The sequence below is a fragment of the Labrus mixtus genome, chromosome 10 (assembly GCF_963584025.1).
Source record: "Labrus mixtus chromosome 10, fLabMix1.1, whole genome shotgun sequence".
NCBI lineage: Eukaryota > Metazoa > Chordata > Actinopteri > Labriformes > Labridae > Labrus > Labrus mixtus.
The window spans coordinates 13,272,571-13,291,670 of record NC_083621.1 but is presented as its reverse complement, the minus strand read 5'-3'; the positions used below and the strand labels follow the sequence as shown (position 1 = coordinate 13,291,670).

General features: G+C 38.6%; 2 protein-coding genes across 6 annotated transcripts in view; both read left to right on the top strand.

Moving 5' to 3' along the window:
- Positions 1–1,682: 1,682 nt before the first annotated feature.
- adgrg4a (adhesion G protein-coupled receptor G4a) overlaps positions 1,683–19,100 on the top strand; it is a 382,000-nt gene continuing 364,582 nt past the window's right edge. The window contains exons 1-29 of one of the 4 annotated variants that reach the window (XM_061048397.1): positions 1,683–1,821; positions 1,925–2,046; positions 2,292–2,915; positions 3,169–3,266; positions 3,368–3,426; positions 4,002–4,053; positions 4,221–4,252; positions 4,361–4,509; positions 5,087–5,146; positions 5,297–5,374; positions 6,099–6,184; positions 6,266–6,336; positions 6,445–6,472; positions 6,651–6,673; positions 6,823–6,965; positions 7,059–7,188; positions 8,309–8,415; positions 8,606–8,822; positions 8,935–9,100; positions 9,362–9,514; positions 9,881–10,018; positions 10,117–10,162; positions 10,333–10,436; positions 11,079–11,200; positions 11,706–11,974; positions 12,279–12,384; positions 12,611–12,891; positions 13,208–13,309; positions 13,415–13,781. In XM_061048397.1, the coding sequence (XP_060904380.1) occupies positions 1,971–2,046; positions 2,292–2,915; positions 3,169–3,266; positions 3,368–3,426; positions 4,002–4,053; positions 4,221–4,252; positions 4,361–4,509; positions 5,087–5,146; positions 5,297–5,374; positions 6,099–6,184; positions 6,266–6,336; positions 6,445–6,472; positions 6,651–6,673; positions 6,823–6,965; positions 7,059–7,188; positions 8,309–8,415; positions 8,606–8,822; positions 8,935–9,100; positions 9,362–9,514; positions 9,881–10,018; positions 10,117–10,162; positions 10,333–10,436; positions 11,079–11,200; positions 11,706–11,974; positions 12,279–12,384; positions 12,611–12,891; positions 13,208–13,309; positions 13,415–13,563 (3,669 nt within the window). In that variant the 5' untranslated portion in view covers positions 1,683–1,821; positions 1,925–1,970 and the 3' untranslated portion in view covers positions 13,564–13,781. Of the gene's footprint in view, positions 1,822–1,924; positions 2,047–2,291; positions 2,916–3,168; positions 3,267–3,367; positions 3,427–3,998; positions 4,054–4,220; positions 4,253–4,360; positions 4,510–5,086; positions 5,147–5,296; positions 5,375–6,098; positions 6,185–6,265; positions 6,337–6,444; positions 6,473–6,650; positions 6,674–6,822; positions 6,966–7,058; positions 7,189–8,308; positions 8,416–8,605; positions 8,823–8,934; positions 9,101–9,361; positions 9,515–9,880; positions 10,019–10,116; positions 10,163–10,332; positions 10,437–11,078; positions 11,201–11,705; positions 11,975–12,278; positions 12,385–12,610; positions 12,917–13,207; positions 13,310–13,414; positions 13,782–19,100 lie in introns of those variants that run through there. The other 3 variants (XM_061048396.1, XM_061048398.1, XM_061048399.1) reach the window with 3 other exon arrangements.
- Positions 14,756–18,670, top strand: vgll1 (vestigial like family member 1). 2 transcript variants are annotated; one of them, XM_061048395.1, is made up of 4 exons: positions 14,756–14,996; positions 15,782–15,985; positions 16,094–16,441; positions 18,038–18,670. In XM_061048395.1, the coding sequence occupies exons 2-4, from the start codon at positions 15,796–15,798 to the stop codon at positions 18,073–18,075; spliced, it is 576 nt and encodes a 191-aa protein (XP_060904378.1). In that variant the 5' UTR covers positions 14,756–14,996; positions 15,782–15,795; the 3' UTR covers positions 18,076–18,670. The 2 variants fall into 2 exon arrangements, with proteins under 2 accessions (XP_060904378.1, XP_060904377.1); XM_061048394.1 differs by having other exon boundaries at positions 14,760–14,996; positions 16,091–16,441.

Below are 19,100 nucleotides of genomic sequence, written 5' to 3'. Positions count from 1 at the left end.
AATTCTGTACTTAGTGCCATCCCTATAATAATAATAACAATGATGATTATTTGGAACTAGATTAGACAGTCAACCCTTAAGAATTATGTAAGAAAGAAAACAGCTTAAGTAAGACCTACCATGAGCACAGCAGCATAATGATGACCTCATTTGGGGAGAGTCTATGGAGTGTGTCATCCTTCTTTTGTTCAACTTATTCCCTAAAAAAAACGTGTTCTCTCACAAACTCAAAGAACTTCCTTTGTCAAGGAACATATACTGGACTGTAAGAAATATGACACATACCAGAGGCACACCAAAGAAAGGAAAAATACACTTACTTGGCAAGTTTAAAATGCATATAGCTCAATAAGTGCATAATCACGAATAAGTCTGGTTTGCTTCCATACAGACTGGTCCTCATTTAGCAGAGGTAAAGTATTGGGAATTATTTTTTGACAAATTCCCTAATGCTACATCATTTGTGACGCAAGAAAGGTTCCCAACAAAACCATCAACCAGTGGACCAATAAATATTAGACGTTTAGGTCCCCCCACCAGGGCTCCTCATGTCACAAGCGGTCATATCATATTCTCCCTTGGTAACTCCCTTGTTCTCGCTCCAGCATCTTAGACTGGGCAGCAGAGGAGTAGGGAAATGAATAAAAATGTATGAATGAGATCTTTCTTAGAGAATGTGTTTCAAACAAATGTCTGTGCATGTGAGAGTGTATTTGCTAGCTGGAAACATATCTTAAACTCTACACCCAGATTCTAGTAATCTTTTAAGGTTTCAACTGGCTGCAGACTGGTGTTGTATAAGCCATAGTCTGAAATCATACAGTTGCAATAAACTGTTTGTCCACACTGTGGTAGTATGGAGCCATCAAACTGCCAACCAAATCCCCATTCTGATGCCATATAATGGGCATAAAAAGAAGAGTCACTGACTATACTGGTAGTTTAATGTTTCTCTGGCTTAACAGAAGGACGTATACTGTCTTTCCAATAACTCTTTAGAGCACAACTGTAAAGAAGACACACAAGGCCAGCAGATGTCACACAGTAAAGCCAATTACATTTGTTTGAGCAGTTATCACTGGAGGTTCATTGTGAAGCTTTTGAGTGTTTGAAGAAAATTTACAGTGACCCAAAGAGCAGACACACACACACACACACACACACACACACACACACACACACACACACACACACACACACACACACACACACACACACACACACACGCACGTACACAAATGCAAACCTGCTCTCTAAGTCAACATAATCATGACTAGTGAAGCTTTTTGATATCATTGTTTAGGAAATTTTAAAAATAAGTGTATGTAACAACCCTAAATATAAAAATACAAACAGACAAACTGGGAAAACTGTGATAAATCTGTCATTAACAACAATACACAGAAGGTTGAGCACTGTAGTCTTCAACATCCTGGAGTCTTAAGTTAAACTTTAAGCCTTGTTAAGATAATTATTACAAACTCAAACTGTCACTAAGCCACTGGAACTCTCACAACTCAGCCATGTGCTTAGTAATACTGGACACAAATGCATAATCAATATGTTAATGTGAGTATTTCTTTGGCAAAGGTTTCATGAAGGTTTAAATGGCATTTTGTTGTCTTGTTAGTTATATTTATGGCCACTGATTAATGAGTAACTTTGGGAACTAAACGGAAAGGGCGTGGAGGTCTACTTATAGACAATTAAAGTGACGCTTAGGAGCAGACTCGTGGTTCAGCCAGCTTCTTATGAGCTGATTTGATCTCTTAATTTCTCACAAAATTACAATACAAATCTGTCCATTCATAGGACATTATGGTAAGTCACATTTTTTTTTAGTATCAATACATTATTATTTATTGTATTTTTCTCACCTGTGTGAATGCAAATGACAAAGTCTTATTGTGTAAACTTTCGGCAGATGATCACTTGACTGACACTGAAACTCCTGCGTTGTTGATGTGGCCATGAAGTCCGTCAGAAACCTGTCTTCTCTCGCCTTCTGTCTGAGTATACTGCTGGCAGTGTGTCTACTGGGCTCAGGTACGATTTCTTAATCATTTGAAAGCCTTCGCAATATTTTAGTAGTCAGGAAATATCACACAAATATCCTCAGGTACCTTACTGTGTTTGGTACCAGCTCTTTTATCTCTGGGATTACTCTATTGTGTCTTTATTGTGTTTGCATTCTTTTATCGTGGCTTGATAAGATCTGAACTGAGCTGAGAACTAATGATTGTTTTGTCTAATCTACTTGCCTCTTTTCCTTTTATGTGTTTTATCTTCAGCTGCCTCTGACAGTAACAGTCTGTGGGGTAAGAAACTGAAGTTCATAGGTCGTCCTTGTTTGTGGCAGCTACACCCAAACACTGCCGTACCAGCCCTTAATGAGCTGACTGTATGCATACTTTTACGCCTCAAGCTTTTAACAGAATGGACAGGTTTTGACTACAAAGCACCAGGGCGACGAAGCATCGAGCTGGGACTTCAGGGCAAAGGTCGAAAGGGGTCAGTGTGGCTGTTTGGAAGAAAAGTACCCTTGACAAAGGAACTAAAATCAGACAAATGGTACTCTGTTTGTGTCACCTGGTCCGGACGAGCTCAGAGGCTACGAGTCTACATCGATGGAGACAAGGAGCTTGAGGCTTCTGTGGCTCCCCTCTCGCCCCAACATCTGGCCCCAAATGGCACTCTCACTCTGGGGGTGTCTCATTATGTATTAAACAGTGAGGTGCAGGAGGAGGATGGGAAGGGTCTGCTCGGCGACATTGGTCTGTTCAGGATGTGGGCGAGAGAATGGAGCGCCGAGGAAATGAGAGAAAAGAGTTGTTCTGATGGAGATGTGGTGAGCTGGGACTTGCGACAGTGGAAATACAACTGCCCTCCAGAGCCAGACAGCCATCTACACTGTGGTAAATACAGTTTGACCTTTTTCAATTGCATTTCATGGTCAATCAGGTTAGAAAAATAAATCACTAACAGTTTTCCCCGCCTGTTCACAAAACTAGGCAATCAGGGTGAACGTTGAATGAGTGGGCAGATAATACACTTTGCTGTTCAGTAGCTAAAGTGCAAGGTCAAAGAAAGGGCGAACAACACATTCCTAAGTTCATAAAACACCTTGGTGTTAGGTCTAACATTTTTCTTTCTTATTGTTTTTTTTAGCATGGTCACTGTACAAAATCAAAATGTGGACATTCTTGGATACGTCTCTGAGGGCTGGAAAATGTCCTATGTCGCTGGAGGAAGTCACAAGAAACTGGGTATGAAAAATACGAGACGATATGGATTGGATTTTCCAACCAATGACATTGAACAAACAGCCAGAATGAAATGATTTGCCTTTGTTGTCGTCTCTTATCAGCTGGAGAGCATTTTCCCTCCAAGGATTTCTGTCCGTGACGTCTTTGTGTCATCTCCAAGGTAACACAACTTCAGTTTGAAAAACACTCCTGTACGTTTATCAATTCTGCCATACAAATAAATAAACAACAGTTAATAAAAGATTGCACCCCAATCACACCTATGAGCCAATTACAACAATACCAAAAGTGTTAGTGAGATGTAACAGTTGTTATTGGTCAAGTAGAACACATTTAAAACATATACGCAGTTTAGATTTGTTTGGGATAAGTGAATTGTGTTTTATGAATGTATGCAATTAGATGTATTTTTTTTTTTTTTAAATTGGAAAGCTGGCAGAACCTAAAGCAAAGTGACAAGTTCAATATTTCTCTGGAATCGTATTGGTGTAAATTTAAACACAGCACTATGTATTCATAATAAATAGTGTGAATTTGTAGTGCAATGCTTGAGGAATGAACTGAGTTACTTTTCACTTCTGTTGGCTGGTGTTTCATCAAGATCCAGAAGCTCTGGGCTTGTATTGGCAGTGAATTACAGGGATGACTGGTGCATTATTAGACTCTGATCAAAGTGTTGCTCCCTGACTATGACTCCTGTCTGTAATTTCTCTTATCTGTGTTCCCATACAGCAGAAGCTGCCATGGGGTTAATAATTTTGCAGCTCTGCATGTGCAACGACCTCAGGTACACCACTATAAGTGCTCAGTTTGATTTTCCATGGAAAGAAGAAGCAATATCCTCAAAGAGCGATTAGAGAACAGATGAAGTGCTTGAGACAGTTTTCTTTTCTGAGGAAATGAATACCGGTAATACAGCTTTAGTAAATATATAACACAGCTTTGTGTTTCCAGGCATCATTGGCATCCTCCGCCTGTGATAACTGGTAAGTCCCACAGTTTAAAAGAAGGCCGCATGACACAAGATGGACACAAGATAATTTCCAAACTTAGGTAAAGATAACATGAGGAGTGTCATTGCGATTCATCTCAAGTTTCAGCTGTGAAGTCTATGTGAACGTGGATCCTGCTGTTAAAGTGGACGTGGTTCAGGCAAACATCACTGCTCTGCTGAGTGGGAGCTACTCTTCTGACTTCCTCAGCCTGACAGTTGACCCATATAGCATCAGCGTCCTACCTGTAGGTACGTTTAGTCTCTAGAGTACACGTCTCTTCCTCTCATGAAAGCCAGCAAAATGTAGTCATAGTTGTGTGTGAGTGGACTTCTGCCAAAGATTAACCAGACGTAGATTTTTATGACCATTGAAATTGTCCTGAAAAAGGATGTTGGTGTCACGTGTATGTACATACATAATTATGCAATATTTGTTTAGTTCTGTGTTTTATAGACACAAAGAAGTCTCTGGCTCTAATTGGAAATGTTTACCTGAAGCAAGAATATTAAAAATATCAATTTGAGTAATTCAATTAACCTAACACTTTCTCTGATATTGTTTAGTTACCAAATTAAAAGGATGGTGCATTCTGCAGATACATGCATAACAAGGATAAATGATATCAGCACCTGCAGAAATACATATAATTAATACATATCAGATACAGGACATTTTTGTGTTACTTAAAATACTTATCAGATGTTTTAATCAGTCTAAGAAAAAAACCCTAATTAATATTCCCACAGTCAGCTATTTTCAACTTTTTTTTTTTTAAATGTTCCTTTTTTTAATGTTAGTGAGTCATATAATTGAATTCAATTTCAGAGTCTTTCCCTGAAGTGACAAAACCAACTCCGACTGTCATCACTGAATTAACTACATCAGGTGAGCTCGCAAGAAAGGATTAAGCATCAGTTTCTTAGAGCATGTTTGCAGATTTTAATATTAAATTCAAAAAGTCTGTAAAAGGCACTTTTGTTTTCTTATGTTTGAAGGGTATTCTTGTAAATGTTGTCCTTTGATTAACAAAAACAGGTCCAACTGAAAGCCTGCCAGCTCGACCTGTCAACACGTCAACGACTGGAGAGCCTTTAGATCTCAATGAAACCATCGGTCAGTTTTTAGAAAAAAAACGAAATACATCATTTTCCATCCTCCTCTGTAATTTCTTCTTCACAGTGTTGAAGAACTTTGTCCAACGAGAGAACGCTTTTTTTTAAGGCAAAGTTTTGGGCTTTTGTGGCCTTATTTAGATAATAGTATAGTGAATAGAGTAGGAAACTGGGGTGGAGTGACATGGGGGGAAAAGAGCTGAGGGCCTGATTGAACTCGAGCTGTCTGCTTCAAGGACTACAGCTTTTGCACAGATGGCGCAAACTTAGTCTACTGCTATGCCAACGGACATCCCAGAAAACGTTTTTAATTGGAGACAGCATTGAAACAGTCACAATACACGTTTAGATCACAAAAAGGTCAATTATAATATACATATAAGTGCAACAGAAAAGTGGATAGTAGACCTACCGACAAACACAGCAAAGTAAATATTAATGTCATTAAGGCCATGTGCTGATTCAAGAGGGAATTGCTTTATATTTCAAAGTGAAGGTTTTAATTGTGTTTTAAAACCTGAAACTCTATCAAAAGGAATCCTGATCAGTGTGGCTAAACTTTTGGGGATTTTGGAATTATTCTACTTGCTTATTTGATTGTTCCCTGTCTTAAGCACCACATTTAAATGTTGTTTCAACAAATCTGCAAATGTATGCCTGATTGGAAATATCTCAGTCAATATGCCTCCCTGAATGATGCATCGTCTGCCTTCTTGTTTTTGCAGTTGGGCCAGATTTGTTCTTCAGAGTTGATCTGAACTTGAGTATTACAGGCAGTCCTACAAATCCAAAGGGTGACATAACGACATGGGTAAGAGACCCACACAAAAACACTTAGTCATTTTCTCCAACGAAAACAACCTTACACTGAGTTATTCTCTTGGGTCTAAAGGTGAAAAATCAGCTGGAGGTGAATAACAGCATGATTGTACTGAACCTCATCATAGAAGAGGTTAATGGCAGGTGGGCACTGGATTTATTAGTTATGGCATACCTAGCATTCAGGTTATATCAATATATGTCACATGAAGCTCTTTGAAAAAGATGAAATCTCTTTTTTGTACTGCATAGGTACATGGAGCAGTACAATGGACACGTGGTGAGTATATATATGTCATTGTTATCGTATCCAACTTAAATAAAAGAAGACAAACAAAACTAATAAGTGCAATTTATTTTATATTTCAAACTATTTTCCACAGAAGTTGAATCAAATCGTCAAATAAGAATTCATATTGAAGTCATTACAGTACATCACTCTGATTCCTTTCTTTTAGATTTTGGACGGCCAACAAACACAGTAGGTGACTGAACAAAGAAAACCATAATGATGCTGAAAGCTGAAGCCTCTCTGTTTTCTTCTGTAACACAGCTGGATTTGTACTGAACTCTGGATTGACTGTATCAAAGCCTTGAAGTTAAAACTCATGTTGTGTTTTTCATCTACAGATATAACTGTACCTTCCATGTTCAGGAATTCAACATGAACAGTGTGGAAAGTAATAAAGCTCTAATCCATGCCGCACTGACGTCAAAGTATGAAAATGGATCCTTTACTATACAAACTATGAACTTAGTGATCAAGCATATAGGTGAGACCATTTTCTCAACACCATTTGGAAAGAGAACTTACCAGTAGTCTAGTTATGAAATTAAACTTGACTGCGCATATTTTCTTTTTTTAGTGCCAGAAAACTGCTTAGAGGAAACCACTTTCACAATCTTTGGAGAATATATTTGGCCTGAAGCATTTCCAGAAGTTAAACAGGAAATGGGATGCAAGAAGCCAAAATCAGAAAGAGCCTCCAGGCTTTGGTAAGAAATTAACTTAAACCATACCCAATGTGTTTCCACAGTATAGTCAGATTGCTGGTTTATGACAAGGTTCAAACCTATTTGATCTTTGAGTCTGTTTCCATGGAGACAGCTGAGCGGTACAAGAGAATTCCCTCAATAACAATGTCCTGTTTCAATCAATCATCCCATTTACTGCACATATAAGCTGATAGATCCCTGCCAGTGTTTAACACATGCAAAAATCAATTTCCTATAAGTGAACTATTATTAGTGCAATAAAGGGCTTCCATCTCCCTTGTGTTATTTTTGCTTAATTAAATATCACTGAAGGGACAGGGACAGGGACTCAGGTTTATGGTCTGTTAGTGTTAATGGCACTCTGCTTTGATAGTTATGAAGTCCAAACACAGTCATCAAGAGAGGACAGGTGGTTTTATAGACTTACCACCACCCTTTTTGGAAACTGGCAATAAATGCATTAGCCAAAGACTGAGCTTGACTTTGCATTCATAAGCTCCTAAGTAGGAAAAATGTGTGTTGTATTGCATTGCTCATAACCGACCACCAACCTAAGAAAAAAAAGATCTGCTGAGTATCTGGTAACATGATGTTATGACTGTACAAGTCACTGCAGTTTTCAAATTGCAATATTTTCTTTTCCCAAACTTGTCCAAGGTGTACAACTAGCCTGTTTTTACTGTAAACTTAAATGATGAAGAAACACGAGGAATACAAAGGAGAAATCCTTGCTGCATCTTATCCCATCTCCCCCTATCCCATTTTTCTTTTGTAACATAACGATGAGTAAGGTCTTTAAATTTAAATTCTGTCTTTACACTTTGTTAATGAGTCATGCAACACACACATAGGCTGAAATATACACACGCACAAACAGGATCCTATGGACATGCAGTAATGGAGAGATGTCAGAGTGAGGGAGTTTACAAACCAGTTAAGTTACCAGTTAGTTCACCACCTTAAGGTGGATTCAGGGCAGACTTGGGCTGACCTGCTACCATTTGTTTGTAGCCTAAAGTCACTGAAAAGAATACAATTATTTGTGGATTATCAGATGAAAAGAAGGCGTTTGTTTACTTTTCCTTTTGTCATATTCACTCTGATTTTCTACTCCCTACAGCAAGTTAGACATTGAAACTGACCGGACCAGCTGGTCTGTTCCTGATATGACAAATTGTAAACCATTTGTAACCATATCAGACTTGGAAAATATCAATGTTACTACTGGTAAGAGGATCAGCCGTACGAAAATCATTTTATATTTCATTGCTTTTCATTTTATAGAAAAAGAAAAGATTGCCGCTTTAGAAAGCCCAATAAATAAAGAAATACCCTTTCTTGATCATTCTTTTTTCCTTATCAAACTAAAAACTTGCAAAACATGTTTAAAAACAATGATGAACTCATTGGTTTTCAGGTAACGCGGAGCAGGTGGTGGACATGATTCAGGACCTTGTAAGTAATCAGTTAGAAAACGATGCAGAGCTCTTTTCCGCTGATCTGGATACAGTTGTGGACAAGCTCGGTGAAGTGGTTGATGCCAGTGTCGTCATACCTGCTGTTGGTGCAGATATTGTCAATATTGTTGCTGATATCCTGCTTTCCAAAACTGACATCACTCCTGTGGCTAGCATGTAAGTGGAGAGAGAAGTGGGTCATCTCAGAAAGTGATATCCCATCTAAAATCTTGTTTGTATTAATCTTAACTTTCTGTTGATATGTATGACTTCCTCTCTTTGGAAATAGTGTCCTTAATCTAACAGAGAGAATGGGTAACAAAATGGATTTCCCAGATGAATCTATCAATGTAACAGCACCTTCACTGGCCCTGTCCATGGTCAATGTAGACCCAGGTGACTTCAGAGGCCTCACCTTTGGTGTGTCCTGCACTTCTCCAATCCTAAACCCAAAGGTGGGTTGCTATAATGCAATAATATGCTCCAAAATGTTTTACAGGCAAGGCAGATTTCTGTGGCATCCTTGAGCAAATGTGAAATGTAAAAAATGTGTTGAAGCAAACTTTGACATCTTAGGCAGTCATGCCACATTTACTTTTAGCAAGGTAGAGCAAATAAAAAAAACTGGTTGTCAGGAGGAGTTTGATTTAGATTAGCAAGTGATGAGAAATACTGCTGTACCAACCCTGCAATTTAATGTAATTGTTTCTATTCAGATTTTTGTCAAACAGAGCTTTGTGAGTGAACCGCTCCCTGACACAGATGCGACTATCTCTTTGCCCCCTGCCCTCCACGACCTTTTCCTTCCTGGAGAGGATAATAAAACCCGTATCCAGTTTCAATTCTATGGCACAGAAGAACTTTTTCAGGTACTTCTATTTAAAAAAAAAAAAAAAAAAAAGATTGGTAGCATGTTTTGCTGTTGTTTCTGTTGTTTTATCATCTACGTTAAGACAGAGAATTTCACGTTTACTGGAAAACGCACATAATATAATCTTGAATCCACTCAGAAATAATATTTACCACTGGAGTATAAGAATGTGTTTTTCCAAAATGTCAAACTTTTACATAAGGAAAAACAAAGACAGTAAAATATGAATATTTTGCCAATATTAATGAATACTTCTATTCATTACTCCTTTTGTTACCATGAGTTTCTAATTGACCATTTAATTAAAACTGTCATACTTCATACATTCAATTATAGTCCTGCAAACCTTTTCTATTTTCAATAGGATCCAGACCTCAACAATGGAGCACAGAGCAGCTTGGCATTGAATTCATACATAGTGTCTGCCAGCGTCAATGGCAGCCATGTACACAACTTAAAGGATAAGGTGGTTGTGACCTTGAACCATCAAAAACCCAAACAGGTGAGGAATTTTACCTTCATTGATCAATTAGATGAGTATTTGACTCTACAACTAAATCACTTCCCTGTTTTGTTTTGTTTTGTTTTGTTTTGTCACAGCAAGAGTTTGAGGTACGCTGTGTGTTTTGGGATTTCCAGAAAAATGGTAAATTTGTCATTATTATTATTTTTTATGTTTACAGATGAGATGATTTATAGAAATTGGACTTCATAGTGCTAACAAAGGTCTCTTAACATGCACATCTGTGTGATTATTGATAAGTGATGTGTGTGTGTGTGTGTGTGTGTGTGTGTGTGTGTGTGTGTGTGAGTCAGCCGGGCAGGGGGGTTGGAACAGCGGAGGTTGTGAGACTCAGAGTATCTCTTCTAATCGGACCAGCTGCCTGTGTGATCACCTCACTCATTTTGCTGTGCTGCTGGTGAGTCATTGGTTTGCATTTATATAAATAAAACCGGGGAACAGAAAACTCCCACAAACCCCAGCCTGCTGTGTGCAATCTGGCCAGAAGCTAACTGCCTACATCTATTTCTGCCAATGACACAAGATGCTGACGTAAAGGCCACAATGTGGATTTTCTTTTTTCTTGAATTCAGTTTGGATTATGATGTGTTTTAACAGCTGGCACTGACCCTTGCCAGAATGTCCTTTCATGTGCCACCACTAGAGGGCAATTCCCTCAGTGACATCTTCCATTGGTTTCTGAAGCGTAGTTTTGAAGCTCAATGATTGTAGCCATGCCTCAAGCAAACTTTTGGTCAACCTTCTCCTGGGCCTTTAGCCTCATGGCAAACAACTAGAGTGATCGGATCAGCCATGCCCCTATAATTAACTCTGTACAGCGTATGCCAATAGCTATTTAGACCAAATTTCTCACTGAACAACATGTTTATTTGTGCTGTAAAAATAAGCATTTTAATATGGGTGTGTTTGGGACTTACATGGCTTTTGCAGCCAGCCTCAAGTGGACACTCGAGGAACTGAAGTGTTTGGCTTAATTTCTCAACAGCCACTTGATCTTTTTCTCATAATGTATAAAATGTTTGTTCTGCTTTTTATCCAGGATGTATCCAGGAGGGATCTCAGCGATACTGACAGTCAGATCCTGACAGTGATTTCATATCTTGGTTGTGGTATATCATCCATCTTTTTGGGCATCACTCTTCTCACCTACCTTGCTTTTGAGTGAGTCCCTTTGAGCAACACTAACTGAGCTATCGCAGTCTGGCAGACAGCGACTGCATCAAGTCAGAACATTAACTTAAATAAGTTATTGGAATGATAATAGAATCACTCCGCCTCTCTTTCTTCCCCGCATTTCCTGTCTATCTTCTTCGGGTGTCCTATCAAATACATGTCAAAAGGCCCCAAGAAAATCCTCCAAAATATGAATGAAATAAAAAACACACACATTTTTGGAACATCTTATTAAGTATTAAACCTAATCCATAAAGGCGAAGTCTTATAAGGAGCAACTTTGTCACCCAAGAATTTTATATCTTAATAATATTCAAGGATTATTTTATTATCAAATAAAGTACATTTATTATGTAGTAGTAAATCGTGGCAAAGAAAACCAGTTTTGTCTATTTGCACAGGCTTAACACCTGCATGACACCAAAAGGCTTCCAACAAGCATTCAGAATTGAATTTATGTTTCTTCTCTCTGCTCGTGTTTATCTCATTTCAGAAAGCTGCGTCGAGACAACCCATCTAAGATACTTATCAACCTGTCAGCTGCCCTGCTGGGGTTGGGCATGCTCTTCCTTCTCAACTCCTGGCTGTCATCTTTCTCCAACTACGGCCTGTGCATTGCCACTGGTGCGTCGCTGCACTACTTCCTGCTGGCTTCTTTCACCTGGATGGGCCTGGAGGCTGTGCACATGTACCTCGCACTTGTCAAGGTCTTCAACATCTACATTCCTTCCTACATCCTCAAGTTCTGCGCCGCAGGATGGGGTAAGACAAGACCCCTCGAAGCTCCTCACTGCAAGTAGAACACGTCCAGGATCAGTCGGAATGAATGATACGATGAATCAGTGATAGATTTGATTGGTTGAGGGTTGAGCTGCGAGGGGGAACAGGGATTTTTTTCACACTTTCTTTTATGACTTTCTTTTCAATAATTGCCAAAAAATGTATCATAAATAACTGTGAAATCTTGTACATAGGTAGGAAACAATCGGAATATTATTTTTCTTACCATATGAGTAATGAATCAGCTATGATTGAGCCACATAAACCAGATTCTTTTTTCTCTAAGGTATTCCTCTGGTAATAGTCAGCATAGTGTTGGCCATGGATAAAGATGCGTATGGAAATGCTACACCTGAAGAGGCTAAAGTGGGGCTTCAGTCCATTGAGCAATTGTAAGTAAAAGAACTGTGTGAGTCATCTCCTTCTCAGGCGCATGTTGTCTAAAGACATAGTGAGATCAGTCATATAAGTGCATGATAACATACATTAATTTATGTATTAATTAATTTAGAGGTCAACACTAAGCAGCATATCAGACTATAAATAAAGGCGGTCAATGACATGAGTGATAAATCCCAGTGTAAATGTCATAATGAGGAACTTTCTCCCTCCCTCCAGCTGCTGGCTGCAGAATGACGTCTTCTTCTACGTGACGGTGGTGGCTTTTTTTCTTCTGATCCTGTTGTGCAACATCTTCGTGTTCATCAAGGTTCTGGTTCAGATCAGACAGATGAGGTTCAATAAGTCATCAGCAAACAGCCGCACGTCTCTGCAGGACCTGAGGGCAGTGGCCAGTCTCACTGTCCTGTTGGGCCTGACCTGGTCAATGGGCTTCTTTTCATTTGGCCCAGGAAGAGTGGCCATGCTGTACCTGTTCTGCATCTTCAACACTTCACAGGGTAACAAAAGGGGCTGTAGCTGAGGGTGAATAGCTAAAAAATAAAATAAGAGTGGGCCATTTTCAACCAATCTGAATTGTGTTAGTGTTAAGCAACATTGAGGTATTTTGCATATTTCAAACAAGGGATTGTTTGGACATTTACCATCATTCATTTCCCAGTTTATCTTGTGGTTTGGCTGTTTTCTTTTGGAAGTTATAATCAGACTTAATGGCACAGAAAGAATGAATATGATGCAGAAACAAAGACACACCTATGTCTTTACCATGTTATAATAAAAGAGGAGGGAGTTTATTGTCTCTTCTCTTTGTTCCAGGTTTCTTCATTTTTTTGTTTCACTGTCTGATGAAGGAGAATGTGAGGAAGCAGTGGAGAATTCACTTGTGTTGTGGACGTTTCAGACCCAATAATGACTCAGGTACCATTGAAAAGCCCAACAATGCTTAAATGTGAAGGGAATGTCAAAGTATAATAGCAAGAATTTGAGCAATTTCTCTTTCTCTTTCTTGTCTCCTGTGTTCAGACTGGAGCCGCTCTGCCACAGCCGGTGGTGGTCGCCCCAAAAAGAGCATTCTGGTTAACACTGTCTCAGTGGCTTCTGATAACACCACCACCAGGAAGGTGTCAGATTCCTCGACAGGATCAGCACCAAACCACCACCAGAGGGCGTGAGTGGGCCTCCGTGTATGTCTTGTTTTAAAACGCTCCCTGGCAAAGTGCATTGTTCAAAGAAGAAAAGAAAATCACTTGTTTATGTTTTTTTTTTCTAATACAGTTCATGCGAGGTTTGCTACCAACTGTCTCTGCAGCAGCTCTTATATGCTGTAGCACTGTGCTTTTAATTTAAGTGTATCTGCAATTTCAATGATAATAAAAACATTATTGTTGAACCTTTTTGTGTGTTTTAATTTTCCACATCGCTACACAATCCACACAATGTCGGAAAACTGATTTTTCTTTTTTTTTGTGAGTAAAGATTGAAATGCATTCAGACAACATATATCGCTTGTCTGTAAAATTAAGAGTTTTAACACAATAATATTTTTCTTGACTATTGTTGCAACTGAAATAGCAACAATAACTAACAATAGTTATCTTCAATTAAAGGCTAACAATAAATCTTCACAAATAGCAAAAACTGCAGCTCTTGTGACATTACTAATTAATTCCTTACTAAATAAGAGTATGTGATTTTTGTTGATAAAATTTTTCCTAGGACATTTTTTGCATAGAATTAGGTTTATCAGTAAAAACAAAACATCAGAAATATCACCACTCCTCTGAGCAGCACTTTTTGTTCTGTTCACACTGAGTGTTAAAAAATAAATAGAAGAACCTCAAATCAACCATTGAATACATGAAGGCCCTTCTTTTTATTTAAAGGTTTATTTTTGGGCTTTATTTATAGATAGGACAGTGGATAGAGTCATGGAGAGAGTGGGGGAATGACATGCAGGAAAAGAGTCACAGGTTGGATTTGAGCCTGGGACGTCCGCTTAGAGGACAACAGCCTCCTTACATAGGGCGTGCACTAACCACTAGGCTACCGGTACCCCATGAATCCCTCCTTAAGATATGGTGATCCATTCAAAATGAATAAAGAATCTCTTTTATTTGCACTATTTACCCTGTTAAAGAGGTTTAACTTCATGTTATCTCCATTATGTTAAAACTTTAAGAATAACACAGAATCATCTCAGCCAGTAAATGACATCAGAAGTGCAATCAACTTGTGTTGAAGTTTAAGACAGCGGTGGTAGGAATGTTTGTCAGATGTCTTTCAGGTTTTCGTGAAACTGGATGGATGACATTCTAGTCATAGCTGTCTGCATTCACACACCCTCCCAGTCTAACGCACCAAGAACCTTATGAGGCTCAGTATGCAAAACGTTGTTTTTTCTGTAGAGGAAGGGAAGAAACAAGGACACCTCCTGTAGCTTCCTTAAATCAGGTTATTGAGTCTGATCTTTAAACTCGAGCTAAGGGGTACTTTTTTTTTTACGACAACACTGGCTGCGGCCCATGTGGATGAACACTTCAGCTTTATTCGAGCAGTCAATGAAAGGACACACTCACTGTTCATCTTTGGTCAATCATCAGGTCAGGTAAGAGAAGAAAGTTATTTACAATATCCAACAAAGTGGTTTAAATGATCAATTCAGCTAAGTATGTATGTTTATTTTGGTTCGCACTATGGGATGGATGTGATCTAATTATTTGCACTTCAGTCAGAATGGTTTTCCCAAAATAGGACACATTCAGTATGCCTTTCAGCCCTTTTTTTTAATCCTTTTTTTTATGTATGCCGTGCAAAATAGCACAAAAAGCTATTCTTATTTTGTCCTTTTGGAACATCCAACCACAAAAGAGTTCCAGTTATGAAGATTTCCCAGTATTGATCTTGGTTGCTGGATTTATTATTTTTTCCATCATGTTTTCGGAGTTTATATGATTAAAGACACAATTTCTGAGTCATAAAAATGTATTGTATTTACGTTTACTTTATCCACTTGCTGTTTGCGTTCCTGTTTGTGTGCTATCATCAGTTTCAAAGAGATGCCACTGATTCATGACATGAGTCCTCCAGGGCAAGTCCAGATTAAACTGCTTCAGATGTGCAGATAAAGAGAGACGTTACACCTCTGGAGAAGAGTTTGATTATATATTGCCAAAAACTTTTTTGGCAATTTTGGCAAAACTGAAAAGGAAAAACTTTAATTTAACAGACAGACTTCCCGAGCAGAACTATATTCACTGGTTAACATTGATCTTTATATTGGACATTTTATAACTGTTGCATTAAACCTGTGGAATAATGCATGGTCAATTACAGAAATACTGGTATGGTTTGGGCAGCTTCTTATGATCCTGTATTTGTCTCTGTTTTCAGTGACAGCTGGCCCAATGGAGGACAGAACAGACACTCCAATGGCTGTGAAGGTGGAGAAGCATTCTCAGTATGTCATCCTGACTTACTTCCAGGGGGACATCAACAGCATGGTAGATGCTCACTTCACTCGTGCACTCAACAAAGTCTACAAGGCCAAGGCACCGGCAGCAAAAACAAAGAAAATACGTAAAACTATTAAAATGGGTAAGCAAAAAAAAAAGTCATCACTGTATTGGCCTAACTGATTATAAACAGCACAATCAATCCAAATCATCCTGAAAACATGTCCTTTTTTCTTATACCTGGCAGAAGATAGCATCCCCTGTCAGGGGAGTGCTGTTGACCCTTACTCAGAGTCACAGGTCCCTCCTGTAGCAGGACGTCTCCTGACCTTCAGTCCTGCAGACAACGTTCCTGACTCATGGCACTCGTTCACTGGCAGGGCAGGAGAGGGTCCAGGGTTGCCATACTCCATGTCACAAGATGGTTTGAGTGTAACCGGACAGCAATACGCCACATCCCTGCTCAACCTACTGCATAATGACCGGGGTGATATGGGACCCAGCACGGCCTCCAACTCGAAGCCAGAGGGGCTCCCAAGCTGGACGGTGCCACAAGGATTCAGAGAGTCTGTAGACCCTGCTTTGGGCTATGAAACTGGTAAGCCTTTAAAATAACATATTTGAAAAAAGGAATTGCAACCATTTAAAAAATAAATAAATTGCTTTGATAGAAAACAGACATTTATCCATTCCTCTATCTTAATATGGTACATCAGACATATAAGTAACCTCATAGATAATTATCAATATATCAATACAACAAAAAGGGGACATTTAGGTGTTTGTAAAGCTGCAATCTGACTTAATTCTCTGTTATTTAATGTCTGAGCAATTAATTTTTTTGTTTCAATTCTTGAAGAAGCTGAAACTGACGATTAAGAGCAAAAACTCATTGTCATCTGGTTTAATATACTGTCATTGGATTTTGAAACCAGTGGAGTCTCCCCCTACTGGCTATTAGAGAAAAAAGCAGGCACGCAGTAGGCACACAAAATGCACGCACGAGGCACTTGGCTTGACTATTGGCTTCACTTATGAAACCAGAGCAAAATTACTTCCTTGGTCTTTTGTGGCCCTGAAGGAGTTTTTCCAAAGTTGACAAAACTGCTTTTTGTGATTGTATGATTTTATCACTGCACTTTAGTGTTGGAATCTTTAAAGGTGCAGTATGGAGTATTGGTAGTGAAATTTGAAAGTTGGAGAAGTGAAACAATTCTATGCTATATTTTGTGAACTGAAAACACACACTTTACTCAAAGAAAAAAACGGGTCCCTGAACACTGTTTAAAGCATAAAAGCTACCAGGAGAGGTAAGTTTTAACTGTTGCACGCCCACCACCATAACTTCTTGGGTAGCATTTTATCTACAAACTGTGTTACAGGGACCACACAGTTTGTTTCTCCAACTTCGAAATTTCTCTACCAAAACTCCATGGTGCACCTTTAAGTTGACAAGAAAAAGCCGGCATAACACAGTGGAGATTTGTCGTTCATAACTAGACATGAAAAGTCTTTCAAAAAGAAAGAACTGAGTTGCATTGTGGGTGGGGAAAATAAAATGGAAAATCCTGCGTATGTGTTGTCGTTTTTTATCATCTATATCTTGCAACTGCCCCAGCTGAAAGAAACTTAATACACTTTTTAACCACGAATGGAAAAAGCTTTTAAACTTTAATGAACATAACTCCTCTATTACTAGAATTTAGGTGTTTCCCTTTTGGAAAAGAAGACACATCAGGTGCTTTTCACTTTGTTTTCAGAGAAAATCATTAGTAGTTGGAATAGCTATCTTTTAGTTGAAAATGATGCATTCCTACAGCAGAAACAATGATGCACCATAAAGCATGTAGGGCTCCTAAAAAGTGTTCATTTCTGAATAAATTCACACTTTGTTCAGAGTTAATGAGGAATGATTAATTAAGAATGAGGTCAGTATGCTGGTTCACAGAAATGAAGAAGGTAGTCATCAGAAAACTGGCAACCTATAATTATGTTATTCTATTAATAGCACTTGTTAGGTATGTGGTAGTTTCCGTACTTCCTTACAGGTGTTATCTCAGGAGTCTGTTTCTTACTCTGAGAAATGCTAATGTGTTAAAAAATAATTCACTCAGTCGGCTTGTTTACAAAGCTGACCCTGTGCATCCATGAGAGCTGCTTATCATTATTGCTGTCTTTGTCTCCTCTCTGTAAGGACGCCATCTGGAAAAGAAAGACCTGTACTGGTATTGAAGCATGAGCGGCTGGCGCAGAAGAAACAGAGAACAATCTCAACTTTCTGTTCACCTAGTAGCAGTCAAATATATCCTCGTCAAACAAGACTCTTGAGCGTTATCAGAGTACACTGTGACGAAACAGCCGTGCTTCCATTCTATCGCCCGCTCTTTCGATTTCTCAGTCAGATGACCTCAGTACCTCAGTATGTAATAACTGGAACAACCTTTTTCTGAAAGTGAACAGTCTCTGACAAACCTGTTCTTCAACTCTGTCAGTACTCCTGTAGAGCTAAGGGCTCAGTATATGTCGTTGCTTCCTTTGCAGGTTATTTGAATGAAGGGCATTTTCTTGTGCTTTTAATCAGGCAATTCTCTTAGTGGGCCTACACAAGTAAATAGACCAGTATTAAGTTAAAGTGTTTGAATATTGATGTTAATAACTGCGTACAGCTCATAAAGATGTGTTTTAGTAGTGGTAGAATATTTCATATACCAAAACAAACAAACAAAAAAATGAAGGATAGTGATGTTATTTTATGACTTTCTTTAAATGTAAGGGAATCTTCAAATATTGTTGTGTGTTGTCCTCAATTAAACGATGTAGAAATAAACATATATGGCAGAAAAAAAGAAAAGAAAAAAAACATGAACATTTATCCACACTCCACAGAGACGCTGGAAATGAACCAAGTTGGAAAATGAATTCACTGAGAAAGTGCTCACCTAACTGTAATGTAGATGGAATGGAAAATGTCTGTCACAAAATGGCACAAGTTTGTAATCAAATCAACATTTTAATTTCACTTCTTAAATATGGGGTTAGTTCTGTATCTTTTGAGCAAACTGGACACCGGCCTCAAGGAGATCTTTTTGAGGGACTACTATATTTTTTTAAATTATAGTGTATATGCAATTGTTAATGACATTTTCAACGGATTTTCTGGGACAGACTGGAACCCAACCAAGCTGTAACATTCAACCTTTTTACACGAGGTGAGTTCTAAATCCATTGGGCTAACTTGATGGCCTTGAGTGGTTGCT

Bases quoted from the DNA above. Each gene is read 5' to 3' on its own strand.
- vgll1 (XM_061048394.1), top strand. From the start codon at position 15,796: ATGGAGGACAGAACAGACACTCCAATGGCTGTGAAGGTGGAGAAGCAT. The intron at 15,986-16,090 runs GTAAGCAAAAAA...TATACCTGGCAG, and splicing joins ACGTAAAACTATTAAAATGG to AAGATAGCATCCCCTGTCAG. The intron at 16,442-18,037 runs GTAAGCCTTTAA...CCTCTCTGTAAG, and splicing joins TGCTTTGGGCTATGAAACTG to GACGCCATCTGGAAAAGAAA.